The sequence below is a fragment of the Ceratotherium simum genome, chromosome 14 (assembly GCF_057802395.1).
Source record: "Ceratotherium simum simum isolate JZ-2026a chromosome 14, ASM5780239v1, whole genome shotgun sequence".
NCBI classification, from domain to species: domain Eukaryota; kingdom Metazoa; phylum Chordata; class Mammalia; order Perissodactyla; family Rhinocerotidae; genus Ceratotherium; species Ceratotherium simum.
This window is the reverse complement of record NC_141913.1, coordinates 37,007,804-37,029,896: the sequence shown is the minus strand read 5'-3', so window position 1 is coordinate 37,029,896 and position 22,093 is coordinate 37,007,804. Positions and strand designations below refer to the sequence as shown.

Genomic DNA, 22,093 nt, shown 5'->3' with positions numbered 1-22,093 from the left:
TGATGATTTGATACCATATATATTGCAAAATGATTACCACAGTACAGTTTGTTAACACCTCCATCCCTTCACATAATTACCTTTTTATGTGTATGTGGTGATAACTTTTAAGATCTACTTTCTTAACAACTTTCAGGTATATAATGCAGTACCATGCTATACGTTAGATTCCTCAGAACTTATTCATCTTATCGCTGGAAGTTTGTGTCCTTTGACCAACATTTCCCCATTTCCCCCACACCCCAGCCCCTGGCAACCACCATTCTACTCCCTATTGCTTTGAATTTGGCTAGAAAAAGCAGTTTTATTTCTTCCCTTTCCAATATTTTTGTCTTTACTTTTTATTGCCATAGTGCACTAGCTAGGACCTCTACTACAGTGTTAATTAGAATTATATCATTGTTAATTAAAATAAATCATTAATTTTAAATATTTCTTGCTTCTAATATAAACATTTAAGCAATAATTTCCCTTTAAGCACTACTTTAGCTTTAGCCTGCCCACCCAATTTTTTATATTGTGGATTCATTTTCATGTAGTTTAAAGTATTTTCTAACTTATTTTGTGACCTTTTCTTTGACTCATGGGTTATTTAGAAGTATGTTGTTAATTTCCAAATATTTGTGACTTAGAATTCTAAGTACCTTTCAGTCATTTGGTTTCTAATTTAGTTCTCTGTGGCCAAAGAACAATAGTCTATAAGATTTCAGTTTTTAAATTAATTGACCTTTTTTCATGATCCTTGCATGTGGTCTTTTTTTAATTGTTCTATGTACACTTGAAGAGGATTCTATAAATGTCAGTTAGATGAAAGTGGTTGGTAGTAGTGTGCAGCTCTTCTATGATGTGTAGAATTTTTTTGTAGTCTGAAGCGGAGTTAATAAGATTACTCTGCTGATTTGTTCATTTCTTCTTTTAGATTTGTCAGTTTTTGCTTCATGTATTTTAAAACTGTTTTTAGATGCATATAGGATTGTTAATGTCTTCTGATGAATTTATCCTCTTAAGAAATGTCTCTTTTATCTCTGGTAATATTCTTAGCCTTAAAGTCTTATTAATTCTTATGGTATGTTGTGTTTAACTTACTGCTTGCATGAACTGTGTATTTCCATTCTTATATTGTCATCTTATATATGTATTATATTTAAAGTATGTCTTTTTGTAGACATTTTGCATCTTATATTCATTCTGATAAATCTCTCCCTCTTATAGGAGTATGTGCTGTATTTATGTATAATGTTGTTATTGATACGGTTGGATTTACTCTTTGTTTTACTCCTTACACCTTGCTCTTTGTTTTCTATTATCTGTTTTTTGTTCTTCCTTTTCTCCTTTCCTTCCTTTGGGCTTAATTACTTTTTTAGAATTTCGTTCTAATTTTCTCTATGCTTTTTAGCTATATCTCCTTGCCTTGGGCCCAGGGCGGGGATCGGGGTCGGGGGTGGTGCTTTCCCAATGACAGTATACATCCTTAGATTTGCAACAGTGTGGTTGTTTTTAACACTTCCTGTTTCTTCTGCTGCTGTTATTATATAAATTACATCCACATACTTTTAGAATTATAAGTTTTGCTGCAATTGGTCATCCTCCTTTAGTAGAAATTAAGAGAAGAAAAGAATATCATCTTTTACATTTACCTACATACTTATACTTTCGAGTTCTCTTAATTTTTTCCTGTGATTTAGAGTTTCTGTATGTTGTCCTTTCTTTATCCTGAAGAACTTTCCTTTAGCTTTTCTTTGTGCAAAGTCTGCTAGAAATGAATTCTCTCAATTTTTATCTGAATATGTTTTTGTTTTGACTTTTATGCAGGATATTTTTGTTGGTTATAGATTTTAGGTATTTTTTTTCCTATGTATATGGATTGTTCTGCTCTTGCTGCTGTCAAAGTTAAACAAAGCTGGACGTTGGTTAAAGGTAGTAAAAACAGATTTTATTCAGTAACCATCGCAGTAGGGGAAAGAGCTGAGCTTAATTCCAGTTTGCACAGAGGTGACTGGGAAAATGAGGGAGTAGGGAGAGGGGACAAGTGAGGGCTTGAGCAGAGTCAGGGAAGTGAAAAATTACCCAAAAAGTGGGTAAGAGGGTTGGTCATTGTCAGTGTGATTGGCCATCTGTGTCTGCTAAGTGGCATTTATTGAAGTTAGGCTTCTACCCTCACTCAGAGTGTAGACTGGGAGACAGAGGCCCTATCCTTCTTGGTGATTGATTACATTTCAAAGGAATGGTTTTCAGGTCCTTGAGAAAGACACTCCCCAGTTGTAGGAAACATATACATCTCAAAGACAGGAAGGATTTACAGTTATAAGCTTGTTAAATAAATACTCTAAAGAAAAGGAGGTCAGGGACCTATAGACAAGTGTTGGCTGGTACAAATGTAAATTATTTTGGCAGCCTTTAGCTTTTCCAAACAGGAACTCAAAGGGGCTGGGTCATACCAGGGACACAGCCTTAGGCTGCTGGAAGCCATGCTGGAGTTCAGTCAGGTGTCTTAGTGCAGGGGTTTGGATGGAGCCCTTTTTGCCAAGAGTTTTTGTAGTTCTCACCACTTTAAAGATTTTTCTTTTCATCTTTTGTTTTTAGGGATTTGACAATGATGTGCCCAAGTGTGCTTTTCTTGGTATTTAAACTGCTTGGTATTCACTGAGTTTCTTGGAAGTATAAGTTTAGTTTTTCACTCACTGAAAATGTGTCAGCCATTCTTATTTCAAATATTTTTTTCTGGTCTATCAGATTTCTGTTGATCCATCTTCAAAATCACTGACTCTTTTGTCTTCTCCAGCCATCAGGTTAATGTTTTATTTTTGATTTTTTGATTTTCAGTTCTAGAATTCCCATTTGATTCATTTTTATAGTTTCATCAGCCATCACTCAGCCAAGATTCCCATCTGTTCATTAAGTCCATGAACATATTCATAATAGTTACTTTAAAATCCTTGTCTTTTAGTTCATCTCAGGGGGTCTGTTTCTACAGGCTGTTTTTTCTTTTGACTAGGGGGTAACATTTTCCTATTTCTTCACATGTTTAGTAATTTGTGTTTTATACTGGATATTTGGGACAACACATTGTAGAGACTGTGAATTCTGTTATCTTCCTCTGAAGAGTGTTGATTTTTGTTCTATCAGATAGTTTTGGGTGGCCTCAGAGTCCAAACTGTTTGCCTCTAATGTAAGCAACAGCTGAAATCTCAGCTTAGTTTCTCCCAGAACTAAGTGCCAGTTTTCAGCAGGCTTCCACAGTCTTCACCCACATGTATAGTTTAGGGGTCAGTCAAGGATTTGGGCCAAGTTCACACTCATATTTTGATGTTTTTCCCCCCTGTGGCTCCCTTCTTTACAGGATTTCCCCCTTTTTCCAGCCTCTCCAGCAGCCCCAAATCCATCCTCTGATTTTGCAGGTCAGTAAAACTGTAGTTTTCTACCTAAGGTCTACTTGCCCTGCCTAGCTTAGGTGCGGGGTGCCCTTGGGTACAAAGCCGCATAAACACAGCTCTCATCCAGGGCGATGCCCCTCTTAGGAAGATTGACTTCAATTTTTATCTGTTTTTGGTCTCTCCTGTTTTCGAATAGTTGATTTTATTTTATTTTGTTCAGAGGCTGTCATTTTTATCTGAAGGAAAGTTTGCCTAATTGAGGCTACTCTGCAGGCAGAACCTCTGTTCTGTTTTGTGTATTCTTTTACTGATTGCATACTGTTTCTGTTATTGAGGATTTATGGTGAGTTTCAGAGTCTGGTAGGGCCAGTCTCTACTCTTCTTGTCAGAGTTTTCTTGGTCATTCTCATTTATTTTGGTGTGTTACATTTGGAATAATTTTGTTTGGGTCTTAAAATTTTTTTTTAATTTTTATTGAGATTGCATCAAATAAATTTGGCAGAATTGATATTGCTGTGTTGTCTTCCTTAGGAAGGTATATGTTTCTCTCTTTGCTCACTTTACTTTTGTGTTCTTTAGTAATAATTAAAATGTTTTTTTGTAGTTTTGACACATTTATAATTACATTTATTCTAGGTGCTTTGTATATTTTGTTATAAGTTGATTCTTTTTAAAAATATTTTTTCTTATATAAACAAGCAAAAATTTTACTAGCTAAAAGCAAATTTAATATTTTTAAATAAACCTTCCAATTTTGTGAGAGGGATACTATAGTAATTGGTAGAACTGAGGCTTAAATATACCCTATGATGACAATTGGAAAATAACTGAGTTAGAGTGGGGATCTGGGTCTGTCTGCCTCTAGGTTGATTCCATGTTTTTAATAACTACTGTTTATTATTCTCTGATTTATTTTGAGGCTTAAATAAAGCTCACCTAAGCTCTTCATGCTCTTTTAGGTTTTGGTTCTCCTGTCATCCCCAGAGTTACTTGAGTGAAATGTTCATTTTAGTCTCATAAGAGCAGAATAGCATCTTGATCTACTCTTTCATTAGCCATTTTCCTAAAATTATTTTATTGATTCATTGATTGATTGTGAGGAGTACTGGCGCTGAGCTAACATCCAGTGCCAATCCTCCTCTCTTTTTGCTGAGGAAGACTGGCCCTGGGCTAACATCCACGCCCATCTTCCTCTACTTTATATGGGACACTGCCACAGCATGGCTTGACAAGCGGGGCCTCGGTGTGCACCCGGGATCCGAACCAGCGAACCCTGGGCTGCCACGGCAGAGCACGCGCACTTAACCATTTGTGCCACTGGGCCGGCCCCCTTAAATTACTTGTGAAGAAAGAAGAGTAAGTTGTATGCTATTCCTCCTGAGGCTTAAATTCAGATTCATAAGACTCTAGAATTTGGTTGATTTAATTGTGATTTAAACTATGTGGTGCTATATGTTTTCAGTAGATAAATATCTTACATAAAAGAACCATTTATGTCATGGTTTTTTGGGAGGAAAAACAAAGGTCTGAATTATCCTCCAGTTTCTTGGCGTTTTCTGGCTTTTGTAGTCTGGGAAATGAAAGATGGACTTAACTTTCACAGCCAAAAAAGCAAGAGAATCTGTAATATATCACAAAAAGGTGCTAGAAAGTGTCTGAAAATTCATTTTTTTAACTATCCAGTATTACAGTTACTCTAGCCCCCAAAACATGGCATAAAATGTTTCTGCAGCCCAGTGGTTGTGCAGGAGGCCCTGTAGCCCTGTAGCCCAGCACCTTAGGTGCTGTGTGTTGCCCAGCCACAGGAAGACAGCACTTTTCACCACCGCCCTTTGAGATGTTGATTATAGCTCTTTAACAGTATGTACATCCGGAATGTAATCAGTTGTTTGATTTTATTTTCAAAAGTTGTTTTGAAATGTTTCTTCCTCCTCCTTGATATTTTGATGATTTTATAATATGTAAGAGGTGGGATTGAGTTTCAGAAATTACCTTTTGACTCTAATTTTAAAAGTGCAATTTATGACCTGAGACACCTTGGCAGTTAAAAGTTCCATCCCAGGTTGCCTTTTAATAAGCTCTTCTCCCACAGATGAGAATTTACTTTGAAATGAAGTAGAGGCAGGGAAAATAGAATTATCTCTGGGCTGCCCATGTTCTGGAAAGAAATGTGGAAGAAAAATTTGGAGGTCTTTCTGGTCTGTGTCTTTGAGTTCAGGTGTATTGATTAAAAAAACTAGATAATAGCAAATTTTTCATACTTACACTCTTTTAAGAATTTGGTGCTTTCACATTTCTTTAGTCCTCACAGCAGTTTCTTAAAACTTCTAAGGTGGTATGCTATGTTAGAATGACTTCAAAATCCACTTCCTTGTCCTTTGTAGTAATAAAAGAGCAATAATAATTTTCAGTAACACTGAATATATAAGTATCTGAAATAACCTGAAAATCTTAACTGTGGATAAATGTCTATTTTAATTGGAATTTTTCCTATATTAAAAATATCAGTTGACATCCGTTTCTAAATAAGTTTTTGTAAAAACTGGATTATAAAATGAAGCACTGTTAGTAAGCCTAATAGCATAGGTATTAGATCCTTTGTTGTGAATAGAGGAAATTGGAAAGGGCATTATAGGTGTGATTTCATTAAGCTAGAGAACATTGATGTTCACATTTTAAAAACATAATCATAACTTATCTGAAGTCACATGTTCCATTTTATTGGCTTCCTTCATATAGAAAATATAGAAACCACTAAATGCCTGTGAAAAAGTGAAGCAATGTATATTTTCTGGGTGAAGGAAGTATTCTGTACATTTTCCATGTTTTACATCATGGTATTTTGAATAACCATGCTTCCATGTTCACATCAATTTTTTGTTTTTCAATTTATGCACAGCACTTGCTCTGAAATTTGGGGACTGAGTACACCAAATACGATAGATCAGTGGGATACAACAGGCCTTTACAGCTTCTCTGAACAAACCAGGTGAATATTCTGCCCTCTATCAAATCCTAGAGATCTTGTGGGAGGGGGGGTGTTTTGGAAGACCTATAGTGGGTTGCTTAGTATAATTTTGCCTAGGATGTTTCCTTTAATGTAAAATAAGGCATGGCATTTAAAATAACCTGCTTGCCAGTATTAAAAACATGTTAAATGTTTCAGCTGATGTTTTGATCAATGAAATTCTAGTTTTGAATCTTTAAATTATTGCATCCCCTAAAGAATAGGAACTTTGATAACTGTATTATCATTTTAGTTTGAGATTAGATTATAATCTGTTGTTGGCCTAATTTTTAAGTAGATACATAACCAGTTTTTGCTAAATCTCTTGCTATCATCTAAATCTCATCTTTATACTAATAAATAGTTATTTACTGAACTCCTTGTATCACAATTAACGCTAGGCTAACTTGTTTTTATGTTATTTTTTTTTCATCATTTTATTCTCTTTTTTGAGCATATTGGTATTTGTCCATTTCATCTCATCATATTCATCACCATCTGCATTTATGTGTGAGCTGTAGAAATATACCTCAGTGCTCAAAACAATCACAGCTGGGTAATGAGTTACATTAGTTTGAGTAAGTTACTTTTACCTCATTGTTGGTATTTACCATTCTTCACACTAGTTCTTTTTTTGATAATTCAGTCACCTACAGAATTAATGCCCTTAAAAGCCTGCCTATATAAGAGTTTGATTTACGAAAGATAGAAGTTGACCAAAGTTTTTCAAGTATAACTATGTGATACTCTTTAAAAATCAATTTTTTCCAAAGTGGTTAGCCATTCATTGACATGAGTCATTTATTTAGCATATTTATAAGAAACATTTGCTAGTGCTGCTGCTTACTGAATAGTAAGCATTAAATAAATAGAGCCATTAAGTAGTACATTTTTCTTGCTTGTACTCACTAAAACTAACTAAATGTCTGTCATTCCTTTCTTTATGCTCTTATTGTACTAATTTAGCCCAATTGACTCTACCTGTTTTTTTAAAGTTCTCACCTTTCTTTTCCTCTTGTTTTCCATTAGGTCTCTTGATGGTCGTCTTCAGGTATCTCATCGAAAAGGACTGCCACATGTTATATACTGTCGATTGTGGCGCTGGCCTGATCTTCACAGTCATCATGAACTCAAAGCAATTGAAAACTGCGAATATGCTTTTAATCTTAAAAAGGATGAAGTATGTGTAAACCCTTACCACTACCAGAGAGTTGAAACACCAGGTAGGAAAATTAGATTTTTTTCCCCTTGTTTTAAATTAAATGCTTGAACTTCAGTATATTAGGTACTCTTATACCTATTGACCCAGGGAAATTTTGGTGTAAAATTCTAATAAATTACCTTAAACACAATATATTATTGGTGGTAATTAAAATACTTTTTTATTTTTTAAATATTTTATGGAAAATATATCTTAGAGGGAAAGATACGTCAGTTTCTTGGGATAGCATACTATTTCACATCAAAGTACATATCCAGGAAATTCTAATCCCACAGATTCACAGTCTGCTTAGAACTAAACTGATATCTCTTTACCTGTCTGCTGCAGTAACTGCTTCAATCGTTTTGCTCTTGGGGTGTTTTTTTGTTTTTTTTTTGGTGAGGAGATCAGCCCTGCGCTAACATCCACCAATCCTCCTCTTTTTTTGCTGAGGAAGACGGCCCTGGGCTAACATCTGTGCCCATCTTCCTCCACTTTATATGGGACGCTGCCACAGCATGGCTTGCCAAGCAGTGCGTCGGTGCGCGCCCGGGACCCGAACCAGCGAACCCCGGGCCGCCACAGCGGAGCGCGCGCACTTAACCGCTTGCGCCACCGGGCCGGCCCCTTGGGGTGTTTTTTTTGAAGTACTTTAATGACATCATTTGTATCTAAATAGTTTGGTAAAACTCATAGCAAGACTTTTTAGTTTTCTTAGTTAGCTGTGTACTTGAAACTTTCTAAAAGAATAAAGCTATATTTTTAGAAAATACCCTAATTCTGATTTTACAAATCTTTCCACCACCTTTCCAATGGAGATTTATAAACTTCTATGGTAGTATGATATTGCCAGGATCACTTTGTTCCCAAAAGTACAAGATAAATTGGGACTTCGAAATTTAGATTGTGGATTACATGGTAAGTTAAAATCATAATCAGATTTGTCAATTTCTCAGTAACTCTCAATACCAAATAGGTTGACCCTAAATTTAAAAAATTAAGCAGACTACTTTTTTTGTGAAAATGTTTAATAAAGGTCCCCCCTACCCCTTGCTCCTTGCCATTAACTTGGATTTTTTTTACTCTTTTAGTTTTGCCTCCGGTATTAGTGCCACGGCATACTGAAATCCTAACAGAACTACCGCCTCTGGATGATTATACCCATTCCATTCCAGAAAACACTAATTTCCCAGCGGGAATTGAGCCACAGAGTAATTATATCCCAGGTATTTTTGCCTTTTGAATCTCCTAAAAATTGGGATAGATAAATATTTTGTTCATAAACATTCAAGTATTAATAAATTGTGGTTTGACTTTCAAAAAAAATGCTTCTGGATTTTGAATAGAAAAATCTGATTGTTGGGTGATTATTTTGTGAAATGTATAAGCCTAGTACTTTAAGCATGTTTGTCTGGAGAAAAGTTTTACTTTTTATTTCATTTTCTTTTGCAGTGGCTTTAATCAAAGTACTGTGAGAAGCAGAAAAGAAAAGATCTTAGTAAGTTTGACTTAGTTGATGAAGCTAAGAGAGATGCAGAATGTAAGCAAAATAAATGGCACAGGAAAAAAGTATTCCTGAAACGAATATAACTAAAAATTGACCAAATAATCACTTTCATAGATAGTATGATAATGTTTAAGAGAAATGTAACATTTCTATAGAAGATACTTTACTTTTACAGATGTAGCAACACATAAGTTGTACTGAAAATCAGAAAACCTCTATTTTAGTTCTTTTTCATCTGGGCCACAGTAATGCCTGCTGTACGTGAATTCAACTACCTGGTTCTCAAATTCCACTCTAATTATTATATTATGTGATCCAGTAATATTCCATGACACAGTTACTGCCCTTTTAGTTTTCACTGTGTTTTAGGAGAACAACTTATATTTTCTCACTTCGTTTGTCTATTTCCCTTTTTTGTTTTTTTTTTTCCTGGCAGAAACTAAAGCTATAATATTAGGATGAGGATTAAACTACACATTGGATTTTTTGGTGCCAGTTTTTTTTTTTTTTTTTTTTGAGGAAGATCAGCCCTGAGCTAACATCCATGCCAATCCTCCTCTTTTTTGCTGAGGAAGACCGGCCCTGAGCTAACATCTAGTGCCAATCTTCCTCCTTTTTTTCCTCCTTTTTCTCCTCAAAGCCCCAGTAGATAGTTATATGTCGGGTAGTTGCACATCCTGCTAGTTGCTGTATGTGGGATGCCACCCCAGCATGGCCTGACAAGTGGTGCGTCGGTGCATGCCCGGGATCCGAAGCCGGGCCGCCAGTAGCGGAGCGCGCGTACCTAACCGCCATGCCACGGGGCCAGCCCCCTTTAGTGCCAGTTTTTTCCTCCTTGTGTACTATTCCTCTGTTCCACTCTTACTTTTATTTTATGCAACTGAAAATATGTAAGAAACTTATACATTAAAAGATATTTCTTTAATGTGTCTCATCATGGAAATGTTTATTCACTGAAGACAATTTTAAAAACATAAGAAAAAGAAGGATTTTTTAAAATAGCTAATTTTAAAGTTAGAAAGTGTTTTCTGATTGTTTTAATGTGCATTTCTTTGATTACTATTTTATTCCAATAGACTGCCTTTTGGGTTGCTAGGAAACATAAACTTTTTAAAAAGTTAGGAGGAAAGGGCATAAAGTGGGGTGGATTGTGAGGGCTAGGATGAGGGGAAAAGCAGGACTAAAACGACATTTCCTAGGGAGAAGATTGGGCTGGGAAAAGAGTTATGTGTGTGTGGTGTGAGGAGGGGGAGACATTTTAAGTTTTTGATGTGAGACTTAGTATTATTCAGCAATACTACAAAACTGAGCTATAAGCATGCAGTCTTGTAAGGCACCTACCCAGTTATTATTTGGAAGGATGTTAATCAAAATGTTGAGTAGATTTCACTTGTGTTTGGGCTTATTTTTCCTTTCTTCTTTCTTTGTTTAGATTTGAGTATTTTGCAAAGTAGAAAATCAAAAGTGGTTTACACCTATTTGCTTTTCTAGACAATGGGGCTTTACCCAGCTCCAACTGACAGCAGAACCTAAGGGTTCACTTTTTATTCTACTTCAAAAGAAATTTTAACATTTTTTCCAAAATGCTGATAGATTTATTATTTATCATTTTCAGATAAATAATGGAGAAAAGTAAAATAGGATGAAGTATTTACAAGTTCAGTATTTCTTCCTATTTAGACCTTTGAGACATGGGATTGTTAACCTGGCAAAGCTTAGCTCTGCTAATTTTATTAGCTTTAAAATAGTGCATGATGATATGTATCATTCTTATTTCTGTGTTCTTTGTTGTTTGAGTATATGAAGGTATTTTATTCTTAGAATTTCATTATTAAAAATTTAAGGTACTGACACTTAAAAGCTTGATACTTAAGAAGTTAAAATTTATAGTTAGCTTATTGAAGGGAGACTGTAAAGGGTTAATGAAGGAGACCTTTAACCCACATCTTTTCTCTCTACCCCCCCCTTTTTTTTTTTGGTGAGGAAGATTAGCCCTGAGCTAACATCTGTTATCAATCCTCCTCTTTTTGCTGAGGAAGATAAGCTGTGGGCTAACATTCGTGTCCATCTTCCTCTACTTTATATGTGGGACGCCTGCCACAGCATGGCTTGATGAGTGGTGCGTAGGTCCACGCCTGAGGATCCAAACCTGTGAATCCCAGTCCGCCGAAGCGGAGCATGCCAACTTAACCTCTATGCCACCAGGCTGGCCCCTCTCTATCCCTTTTGATAGTTACAAAATTCCTTTTAGATATGTAGCTGCATTATCTTGAATTGCTTAAAACTGTCCTGCATTATAAATATTAAACTGTTGATAATGATTTAAACTTATTTTGCCTCTTTGAAATTGGTAAAATCGTAGAAATGTTTTTATTTTACGTGAAGGTTATTCAGCTATTCAGATGCCTCCTGAATATAAACATTTTGCTCATAAGACATGCTGGAAATACACATTAGAATCTTATTTATTTTCAGGGAGTATTTTGCCTCAGTTTTGTGCAGTAGTCTGTATTTGAATTTAATTTTCTGCTTCAAACACTCAGAATTTACTAGTTCAGAATCCCTGGAGAAATATGCTTTTTATGTAGCTAGACCCAGTCCTGAACCATATTACTATATTTTGCCCTATAGAACCTAGTGTAAGGTGTAAGCCTGTATTATTTTGTAACTGAAAATCTGTGTGTGTGTTGTGTGTTCTTTAATCATCTCCTAGGTATACCTATGCATGATGGCCATTAGTTAAAAAAAAAATTGTAGGTACTAACGTCTTTGAAGCATACTGATTCAGAACTGAGGCATCTTTGAATTATATTTTTGGCTCTTGCCCCAGAAAATATACATATGGGAATGAGCCAGATCTGTAAACAACAGCTAAGAAAATATGCTCAGAGAGCTTGATTGTATTACAAGTAGAGTTTAAGGATTCACCTATAAGATTTGCATCAGAACCTGAATCATAAGCCCTCAGTATCCAATATTGCTTTTTATAATAATGTTATATAACATTCATATTTTTTTGTTCGGAGTGATTCTTTGGTAATCTTTGGTAGCTGGGAGAAAAAGTGGTGAGATTAAATTGCAACTGTACTTGATTTGTTCTGAACTTTTGTAGAAACGCCACCTCCTGGATATATCAGTGAAGATGGAGAAACAAGTGATCAACAGTTGAACCAAAGTATGGATACAGGTAAGAATTATCTTTTGAAACTCCTGAATAATTAGATATATGTTTTTCCCTTGTTTGAAACTCACAAGAGTTATTTATAACTCTTAGAGAAGTCAGGACAGATATCAAAAAGAATTTTCTGTCTTGATTTAATCATATTTGAACCATCAAAGAGGGCGCCCTATTGTCAACAAAAAATTAATATATGCTAATCTGCAGAATAATTGTTAGAATTTTCTCTTGTTAGAGTAAATGAAAATTTGAGAACACTCAAATACTTTTTAAGTGTTCTATCTGTTTAAAGTTTTAGTCACCCCATGAATAAATGTCTTTGATGAAAGACTCGAATTAATCCAATAACAGATTTTCAGAGAAATTTGGAGTGGGGGATGAGGATCAGCTTTTCAGTGCTCCTTTAACTTACTAGTGAGTTCTGAATTACAGTAGATTGTTTACACAAAATAACCTTATACCTGACCTGATTCAATTAATTTCTAATCTTTAGCTATCAACTCCAGACACAATGGAGAAAGAGTCTTAACATAAAATATTACACATGTCAAAGCTTTAAAACAGTTGTTATGTAATAAAATGTGTAATTCAGCAGAATACGTTACCAGTGAAATAGCTGTGATATCACTGTAATTGTCTGTTTTGATCTGTTCCACCCTGTCAATATCTTAAGAATAAGACACCTTAATATTACTAACTGACAAATTATACCATCAGCTTTTCTACACAGTTTATACTAAAGCATTCTGCAGTTATGATAATCTAGAGTATTTTTAAATGAATTAACATTGGCAGGGATGAGGGATCAGTTTTTACAATAATTCTGTTGTTTAAATTCGTCCATTATTTGGACTCCCAGGTAAAGAAGCTTCTGCCATAGCTAATCATACTTATAGCTCTTTACAGTAGTAGATAACCAAGAAAGGTAGATAATCTGATGATCGTTGGAAATAACATGTACATCTTGATGCGAATGTCTTACTGCAAATGATATTTGGCTTTCTAAATATATCTTCCTAACACACCTGTATGTCGAAGAACTGTATTCCTGAACCAACCATGTTCCTTTTTGCCCCATGATGGACAACTTCTACTGTGATCTTTAAAAGTGAATGCCATGAAAAGACACTCAACTTCATGACTGATCAGGGAAATGCAAATCAAAACCACAATGACATACCACTTCACACCCACTAGAATGGCTATTATCAAAAAAGAAGGTAACAAGTGTTGATGGGGGATTTGGAGAAGTTGGAATCTTCATATGTTGTTGGTGGGAATGTAAAATTGTACAGTTCTTTTGGAAAGTTTGCTGTTCCTCGCAAAGTTAAATATAGAATAACAATATGATCCAGCAATTTCACTCCTAGGTATATACCCGAGAAAATTGAAAACATGTCCACACTAAACTTGATATGTGAACAAATGTTCACGTAAGCATTATTCATAATAGTCCAAAAGTGGAAACAACCGAATTGTCCGTCAAATGATGAATGGATAAATTAAATGAGGTATATCCACACGTTGGATTATTACTCAACCATATAAAGGAATGAAGTACTGATACATGCTACAACATGGATGAACCTTGAAAGTGTTGTATTAAGTGAAAGAAGCCAGACACGATTCCAATTACTGCAGAATTGCCTGTTCAGTCATATAGCTGAAACGCAGGAGGAGCAATTAGATGAATATAATCACTGGTTATGGTACTGGGTCAAAATGGAAAAGGGGGAAATAAGCTGAATCAATTAAAATGAAAATGTTTTGGGGCTAGCTTTGATCCTAACCTAATATTTCTAATCCTGTTTCAGTGGGGAAATGTTACTAACTTTCAAAATGATACATGTAAAATTATTTTCTTTAATGACAATGTGCGTATTTGATTGATGGATGCTAAAAGTTGGTTTAACTACCAGTCTTCTACCTGATATCAATTCCTCTCTCAGTGCTGTGGCTGCATCTGACTGATGCAGGGCCCCGATTTAGAACAAAATGGACCTCTCTTTGAACTCTGGTTCATACTTTCCCTGAGGGGAAGGACATAATTAAATTAATCTTTCAAGCCCTGCTGGGATAGAAGGAGTTATTTTTTTAAAGGGTAACCAGAGGATAGACTAAGCAGAATAAAGAACTGTGTGAAAAGTACTTATTTTTTGCATTTCTTCTTCTTTTTTTTTTTGTTTTAATTTTTTCTGGTCAAGGCTTCATTCTTCCCTTAAAGTCTTGTGGACTTATAGTGATGAAGCTGGACATCACAAGAAATCTGAAAGTTTGATTAAGTTCTCACTTTTTCTTGTAAGCAATCATTTTGTGTGCCCATAGACAAGATTCACGTACCCCACTTAGGAGACAGCTTCTCTAACCAAATGCATATAATCAAGATAGCAGGATCACAGTCTGGGCTAGACTACTTAAGTTTGAATTGTTTCTCTACCTTATACTAGCTAGGTGACCTAGACACACAATTTCCTTATCTGTAAATTAGGGGTAATAATAGTACCTAACTCGTAGGGTTATTAACAGAATATTTATAAAGCAATTAAAAGTGTTCTTAACTTGTAGTAAGTACTATATAAGTGTATTTAAAGAAAATATAAAAGGAGGAATTAACCACTAGGGAAAAGGAAGAAAGTTGATTGCACAAAGGTCAGGAGGAAAATGAGGAATTGAGGAGGAAAATGAGGAATTGAGATCCAAGGCAGAAGCAGTTCACCTTCGTGATTAGGGATCTTCTCAATAAAATAGGCAAGTAAAGTTGTTTGTTAAGAATGAAGGATCAGGTTTGAGAACTTTAGGCTAGTCTCATTGGCTATGCCATTTCTCTGCAGTGTCTTATAATGTTTAGTGTAGGCATATAGCATATCTGTCATTAGATACATTCTTCACTATTTTAATCTTTTTAGTGCTATTATAAGTGCTATTTTTCAATTTTATTTTTCAAATTTTTTGTTCCTAGGATATAGAATAAAATTTGATTTTTGTGTATTGATCTTTTTTCCTGCAACTTTGCTAAAATCACTTTTTGGTTCTAGTATTCTGTAGATTCCTGAGATTTTCTACTCACATCTGTTAAATAAAGACAATTTTCCTTCTTCCCAATCTTTATGCCTTTTTAACTTTTTCTGTGTTGGCTAATACCTGCAGTAAAATGTTGAATAGAAATAGTAAGAATGGACTTTTGCGTTGCTCCTGATCATAGGAGGCTGCTTTTAATAATTCCCTCAATAATTGTTAATTATGGATTTTTTTTTTATCAGATTGAGGATGTTCTTTTCTGTTCCTAGTGTTCTGAGTGTTTTTTTTTTCCTTGATAAAGAGTTTTTTTTTTAATGAAGTATGGTCAAGGGTCCCCCACACCCTTTTTCTAACCAATATAGTTAATTTCAGCCCTCTTCTGAAAGTTGTTCTGAGTGCTTTTAATGAATGGCTATGAAATTTTGTCCAATGCTTTTTCTGCATCTGTTGAAAGGATCATATAGTTTTACTCCTTTATGGGGTGAATTCCACTAAGTGATTTTTCTACTGACAAACCAACCTTGACCTTAGTTGGTTATGATAAATTAACCTCTTAAAATATTTATGACTTGATTTGCTAATTTTGTTTTAAGGATTTTTACATCTATGTTTATGAGGGATGTTGGTCTTTAGTTTTCTTTTCTTATAATGTTTTTCTGTAGTTTCGATATCAGAGTAATGCTGGACTCAAAATATATTGGAAAGGGTTTTCTCCTGTTTTCTGAAAGACTTTGCATAAGGTTGGTATTAATTCTTCCTTTAAATACTTGATAGCTTTTACCAGAGAAACCATCTCTTATAGGGAAGAGTTTTTAAAATTGAAGGTTATTTAGATTTTCAGTTTTTTGTGTTGGTTTGGTAACTTGTGTCTTACAAGAAATTTGTTCATTTCATCTGTGTTAGATTTTATTGCTATAAAGTTATTTATAACATTTGGTAATCACCTTAATGTCTGCAGAATGTACAGTAATGTCCCATTTTTTTTAAATAATATTGGTAATTTGACTTTCCTCTCTTTTATTCTTGATAAGTCTTACAAGAGTTTTATCAATTAATATTTTCAAAGAACCAAGTTTTGGCTTGTTAAATTTATTTCTGTTCTTTATTATCATTTAAGTATTTTCTTGTTCCTCTTGCAATTTCCTCTTTGATCCATGATTATTTAGAAGATTGGTTTTTTAGAAGTATGGATACTTTCTAGATACTTTATTGACTTCTAACTTAATTTCTTTGTCGTCCAAAATATACTACCTATGATTTCAGTCCTTTGAAATTTACTATTTTATGCCACAATGTGGCTTATTTTGATTAGAGTCCCATGTATAGTTGAAAAGAATGTCTATCCTGCAGTTATAGTGTTCTCTAAGTATCATTTAGGTCAGGGTGGTTGATGCTGTTGTTCACATCTCCTTAATCCTTTCTGATTTTCTCTTTACTCCTGTTAGTTTTTGCTTCATGTATTTCAATTTCTGTTAAGTGGTACACATTTGAAATTATGTCGTTCTGATGAATTGACTCATAAAATGTGTCTCATAAAATATTACCATATCATCTTATTTCAGTGGTTGCATGGTATATTTTTCATTCTTTTACTTTCAGTCTATCTGCATCTTTATATTTAAAATGTGTCCTTTGTGGACAACATTTTGTGTGTTACTTAATCTAACAATCTTTGTCTTTTAATTGGAAAATTTAATCCATTTATATTTAATGTAATTATTAATATCATTGGGTTTGGGTTACCATTATGCTATTTCTTTTCTATCTATCTCATCTGGTTTTTGTTTCTCTGTTCCTGATTTCCTGCCTTCTGCTATGAAATATATTTATATTTGAATCCATTCTGTTTATTCTTCTTGATATTTTATTTTCTCAGTAAGGTATAGTATTTTACAACTTCATGTGAAATGTAAAAACTTTACAACACTATAATTCCTTTCACCTACCTCTGTTGTTTGTGCTACTGTTGTCATATATTTTACTTACAAATATGTATAAACCCCAAAGTATAGTGTTAGTTTTGCCTTAGACTTTTGAGTTATTTAAAAAATATATGTTTTTGAAGATTAAAAAGTAATCATTTGTATTTACCGTCTCTACTCTTTATTCTTTTCCTATAGATATTTGTCCAATTTTTTTAGCACCATTTGTTGAAGAGACTTTACTTTCTCCATTGATTTACCTTGACTCCTTTGTTGAAAATCAAGTGATAATGTATATGTGGGTCTAACTTTTGGTCTGCTGTTAAGCCAATTCAGTGAATTCATTTCAGATAATCTATTTTTCAGTTTTGCAATTTCCATTTTAAAGTCTTTATCTGATAATTCCGGTATCTGGTTCATAGAGAAGTCTGCTTCTGTTGACTTCTATCTCTTGATTATGTGTTGGTTTTTCCTACTTTTTTGCATGTCTCATGCTTTCGTAATTGGATGCTGGGTATTGTGTATAAAGTAATACTGGAGAGTAATATAGATAATATTTTCTCTTGGGAAAACTCACCCTTTCTCTGGTTGCTGAGTTGAGTAGCTGATCTCTTCCATATAATTAGGAGTTGAGTTGGATGGGTGGTGTTTTGATGCTTTAGTTAATATCAAATAACCTCTGGTTTGAAGGAGGGACAGCCCCCCTTCCTTTTAGATATGAGTATGATGAGGCTGCAGGATCTCTCACTGCTTTCTAGCCTTGCCCCAAACTTCCTGTGCTACCATGTACTCAGCTAAAGACATGTGGGTTAGAATCGGCTAATGAAGAGGACTACTTGTGTGCTTGGGCTTCTGAGATTCCAGTTGCCTCTGTGTGGCCATGAAAATTTTAGTTGGCTTCTTCTTTGGCATGCCCAATCCTATGTGTGTCTGTGTCCTAACTTGACACATGCTCCCAACAGTGAAAGTGATTACCACTTTCTGCTTACATAGGAACACCTCATCCCTCTCTGTATACTAGGTCACTTAGACTTCAATAGATCTGTGGCTTTTTGGTAACTTTAAAGAAAACCATAATTTTTTTAGTGTTTCTGATATTTATTGTTATTTTAGGATCACGGGTTTTTCCCAGTTTTCTGCATTCTAAGCATAATGGGAACCCTGTAGAAGTTATTAATAAAAACAAAAGTAACTTTATTCTCATTATGAACAGAATTCATGCTTGTAGAAAATTTGGAAATGCATAGAGCATAATAAAGAAACATAAGGGAAATGTGTATTTTTTAAGCTGGAATTAACATATTACGTATATCTTTTTTCTTTTGCTTAATCTCATATTTTTATCATTAGTCTATGTCATATAAACGTAAAACAGTATTTTGCAGATCAAATTGTGATACAACATTTTGAATTATGCTACAAATGGATGTTCATTATAAAAAATTAAAAAGCATTTAGATCAAACAAGAAAATTTGAACATTGCGTGTAATTACATCATCTAGCAATGATTGCACTTTTAATTTAAAAAGGTTCAGCATTTACAAAAGAAAAAAACACAACACTGCAATGAACAGCATAGAAAAATAGCTAGAAAGTGACAAGAATTTGCACCTAGGATATCAGATTCTAGAAATCCTGGTCTTGACCAGACTTCCTCTAGCTGGTTTCAGATGACATGGGGAGAAATGCATGCTTTTGAGATAGGCTGTCGAGGGAGGACTCGATTGGTGATTAGGTAGGGATAAGGTTGAAGGAGTAACCCAGCATGATTCCCAGTTTTCTGAAAAATTTGTGAGAGTCATTGGTATGTAATCAGTAAATTAGATTTTTTAAAGCATATGTTTTAAGCCTTTTTTGGTATAAAAACAAAATACTCGATAATTTTATTTCTTCAGGATTTTTCTCTGTATTATGAAAGCAAAAAAAATAAAGTGAAGTGATTTTAGGGCCTGTAACTTTCTTGTCCTTTTGTATATGCCTTTTGAAAGAATGTCTTTTAATTTTTTTATTTGAATGATATTTATGATTGGTTAATATATTGAAACTTATAAAGTGTAATATATTTCTTTGCCATTAATTTTGCTGAAGAACTTCAAACTAATTTTAATAGCCCTCAAAAAAATTATAAAATACTAAATAACTCTTCTCATACCAAAATGAAACCCTATAATTTCTAGTACATGACACTGAAGAGTTTTTAAAATAATCTCAGCAAGAAGTATGTAAGATATAAAACCATAGGGGAAAAGATTAATAAATTTGAATAAATAAAATTTAAAACGTTACTACTACACACCTATTAGAATGGCCAAAACTGAAACACTGGCGAAAGCAAATGCTGGTGAGGCTGTAGAGCAGCAGCAGCGCTCATTCACTGCTGGTGGGAATGCAAAATGCTGTGGCCACTTTGGAAGACAAATTGACAGCTTCTTACAAAACTAAACATGCTCTTACCGTATGATCCAGCAATCACGCTCCTTGGTATTTACCCAAAAGAGTTGAAATCTTATGTCCTCACAGAAACCTGCACTTTATTCATAATTGCCAAAACTTGGAAGCAAGAAGTCCTTTGGTAGGTGAATGAGTAATTAAACTGTGGTCCGTCCAGACAATGGAATATTATTATATTATTAATAGCACTAAAATATTATTAATAGCACTAAAAAGAAATGAGCTACCAAGTCGTGTAAATACATGGAGGAACACTGAATGCATATTACAAGTGAAAGAAGCCATTCTGAAAAGGCTACATACTTTATGATTCCAATTATGTGACATTCTGGAAAACTGTGGAGACAGTAAAAAGATCAGTGGTTGCTAGGGTTAGAAGGGATGAAATAGACATAGCACAGGGGATTTTTAGGATGGTGAAACTATTCTGTATGTTACTACAATGGTGGATACATGTCATTATACATTTGTCACAACTCGTAGAGTGTATAGAAAAGAATGAACCCTAATGTAAACTGTGAGCTTTGGGTGATAATGAAGTGTCAGTGTAGGTTCCTCGACTCCAAGAAATGTACCACTGTGGTGCAGGATGCTGATGGGGAGGTTGTACCTGTATGTGTGCATGGGTTATGTGGGAATTCTCTGTACTTGCTATTCAGTTTTGCTGTGAACCTAAAAAGACTCTTAAAAAGTACGTCTGTTTAGAAAGTGGTTTTTTTGTGTGTGTGTGTGAGGAAGATCAGCCCTGAGCTAACATCTGCCAATCCTCATCTTTTTGCTGAGGAAGACCGGCCCTGGGCTAACACCTGTGCCCATCTTCCTCCACTTTATGTGGGACGCCGCCATAGCACAGCCCAACAAGCGGTGCCTCGGCGCACGCCTGGGATCCGAACCCGGGCCGCCAGCAGCCAAGCGCGCGCACTTAACCGCTACGCCGTGGGGCAGGCCCCTCGATAGATATTTTTAATGTCACCTTGAAAGATACACCAAAACAAACCAAAAAACTTGGGGAAATATTTGCAAGTGTATGGCAAGTCTAATAACTGATTTCTGAATTTAAAACCTCTTACAAATCAAGAGGAAAAAGACAGTAGTTGACAGGAAAATGGACACAGAACGTGAATACACTATTTACAACAAAAACAAAAATAAAAATTTTTAAAAAAGAGTTGCCCCTTTAAACCTATCAAATTGGCAAATGTCGAAAGGTGGTGACACGGTGTGAAGAAACACTAGCTAATAAATTGTTGGTGGGACTAAACATTTTGGGAAGATATTTTGGCACTTATAAAATCTTAATACTTGTATTCCTTTTGATCTAACATTTCCTCATTGAAAAATGTATCCTACAGATATGTGTGAACCTCTATGCAAAGATACGTGCACAAGGATTTCTTTAGATGTTTTAGCTGCAGATATCAGAAACGGCTGATTCACGCTAGTTTAAATAGTGAGGAAATTTATTACTTCTCATAACTGGAAGTCCCAGAGTTCAGTAGCAGCATATATATATATGAATAACTAATAGGTTAATTATCAGTTAATCTGCCTCTGTTTTAAAAAATGTTTCTAAAAACTTCTGTTAGCTAATAAATTGTTAGCTTAATTTAACTTTTAAAGTTTTATATTTGATTATAATGAACCTTTCTTTTTGTAATCTATAATTCTAACTTTTATCACGTCTGACTGAACTATTAGTCTAAATTAATGAACTGTGACTCTCCTGGTCACTTCTGATAAGTATTTAGTAAACAGTTAAGAGAGATGAAAAATTGGGCAGTTTCCTCCATTTCTAATAGTGGCTTTGTTTATTTTATATCAGCTTCAGAAAACAGCAGTGAGTTTTAGTTCATTGTTCTAAATATATTTTGACCTTTCTTAGTTGTACCTGTTGCAACTTGCCAACAGATTTTTCAAACTGAGAACCAAAAAAGAACATAAGAACTTAATTTTGTTATGGAAGACTGTTCTGTCTTCTAAAATATAATTATCACCTGTTCTCTGTTTTTGGTTCATATTTTTATCTGGGGGTTGCCATTTCACTTGTGTTACCTGGTATTTTATGTCATGGTTATAATGGTGTGTGGGGAGACAAGAGGCTGCCTACCCCTTATCTTCTTGATAAGATGTAGCTTGCTTACCTCAAACTGGAAGAAATGAATAATTTTTTAAGACAATATAATTTACTGAAACTGACTCCAGAAAATAGAGCTGTCTTAACAGTCAGCTCTCATAGAAGAAATATAGAAATGTATTGAGTAAACCCTAGAACATAATTAACTGCAAACAATTTCACACAGGAATTCTAGCAAAATATTAAAGAATGTGTTATTATAATGCTGTTTAAACTGTTCAAAAGCATAGAAAAGATGTAAAGCTTCTAGATTGTCTTTATGAGACAGCATAACATTGCACTCACAACATAAATATACAG

At 34.5% G+C, this 22,093-nt stretch overlaps 1 protein-coding gene across 6 annotated transcripts in view; it reads left to right on the top strand.

Moving 5' to 3' along the window:
* Positions 1-22,093, top strand: part of SMAD2 (SMAD family member 2) — an 85,787-nt gene that overhangs the window by 45,793 nt on the left and 17,901 nt on the right. For 3 of the 6 annotated variants that reach the window (XM_087439183.1, XM_004422514.3, XM_087439184.1), the window contains exons 3-6: positions 6,274-6,363; positions 7,411-7,604; positions 8,674-8,808; positions 12,202-12,276. In XM_087439183.1, the coding sequence (XP_087295309.1) occupies positions 6,274-6,363; positions 7,411-7,604; positions 8,674-8,808; positions 12,202-12,276 (494 nt within the window). Of the gene's footprint in view, positions 1-6,273; positions 6,364-7,410; positions 7,605-8,673; positions 8,809-9,058; positions 9,081-12,201; positions 12,277-13,397; positions 13,488-22,093 lie in introns of those variants that run through there. The other 3 variants (XM_087439185.1, XM_014781401.2, XM_087439186.1) reach the window with 3 other exon arrangements.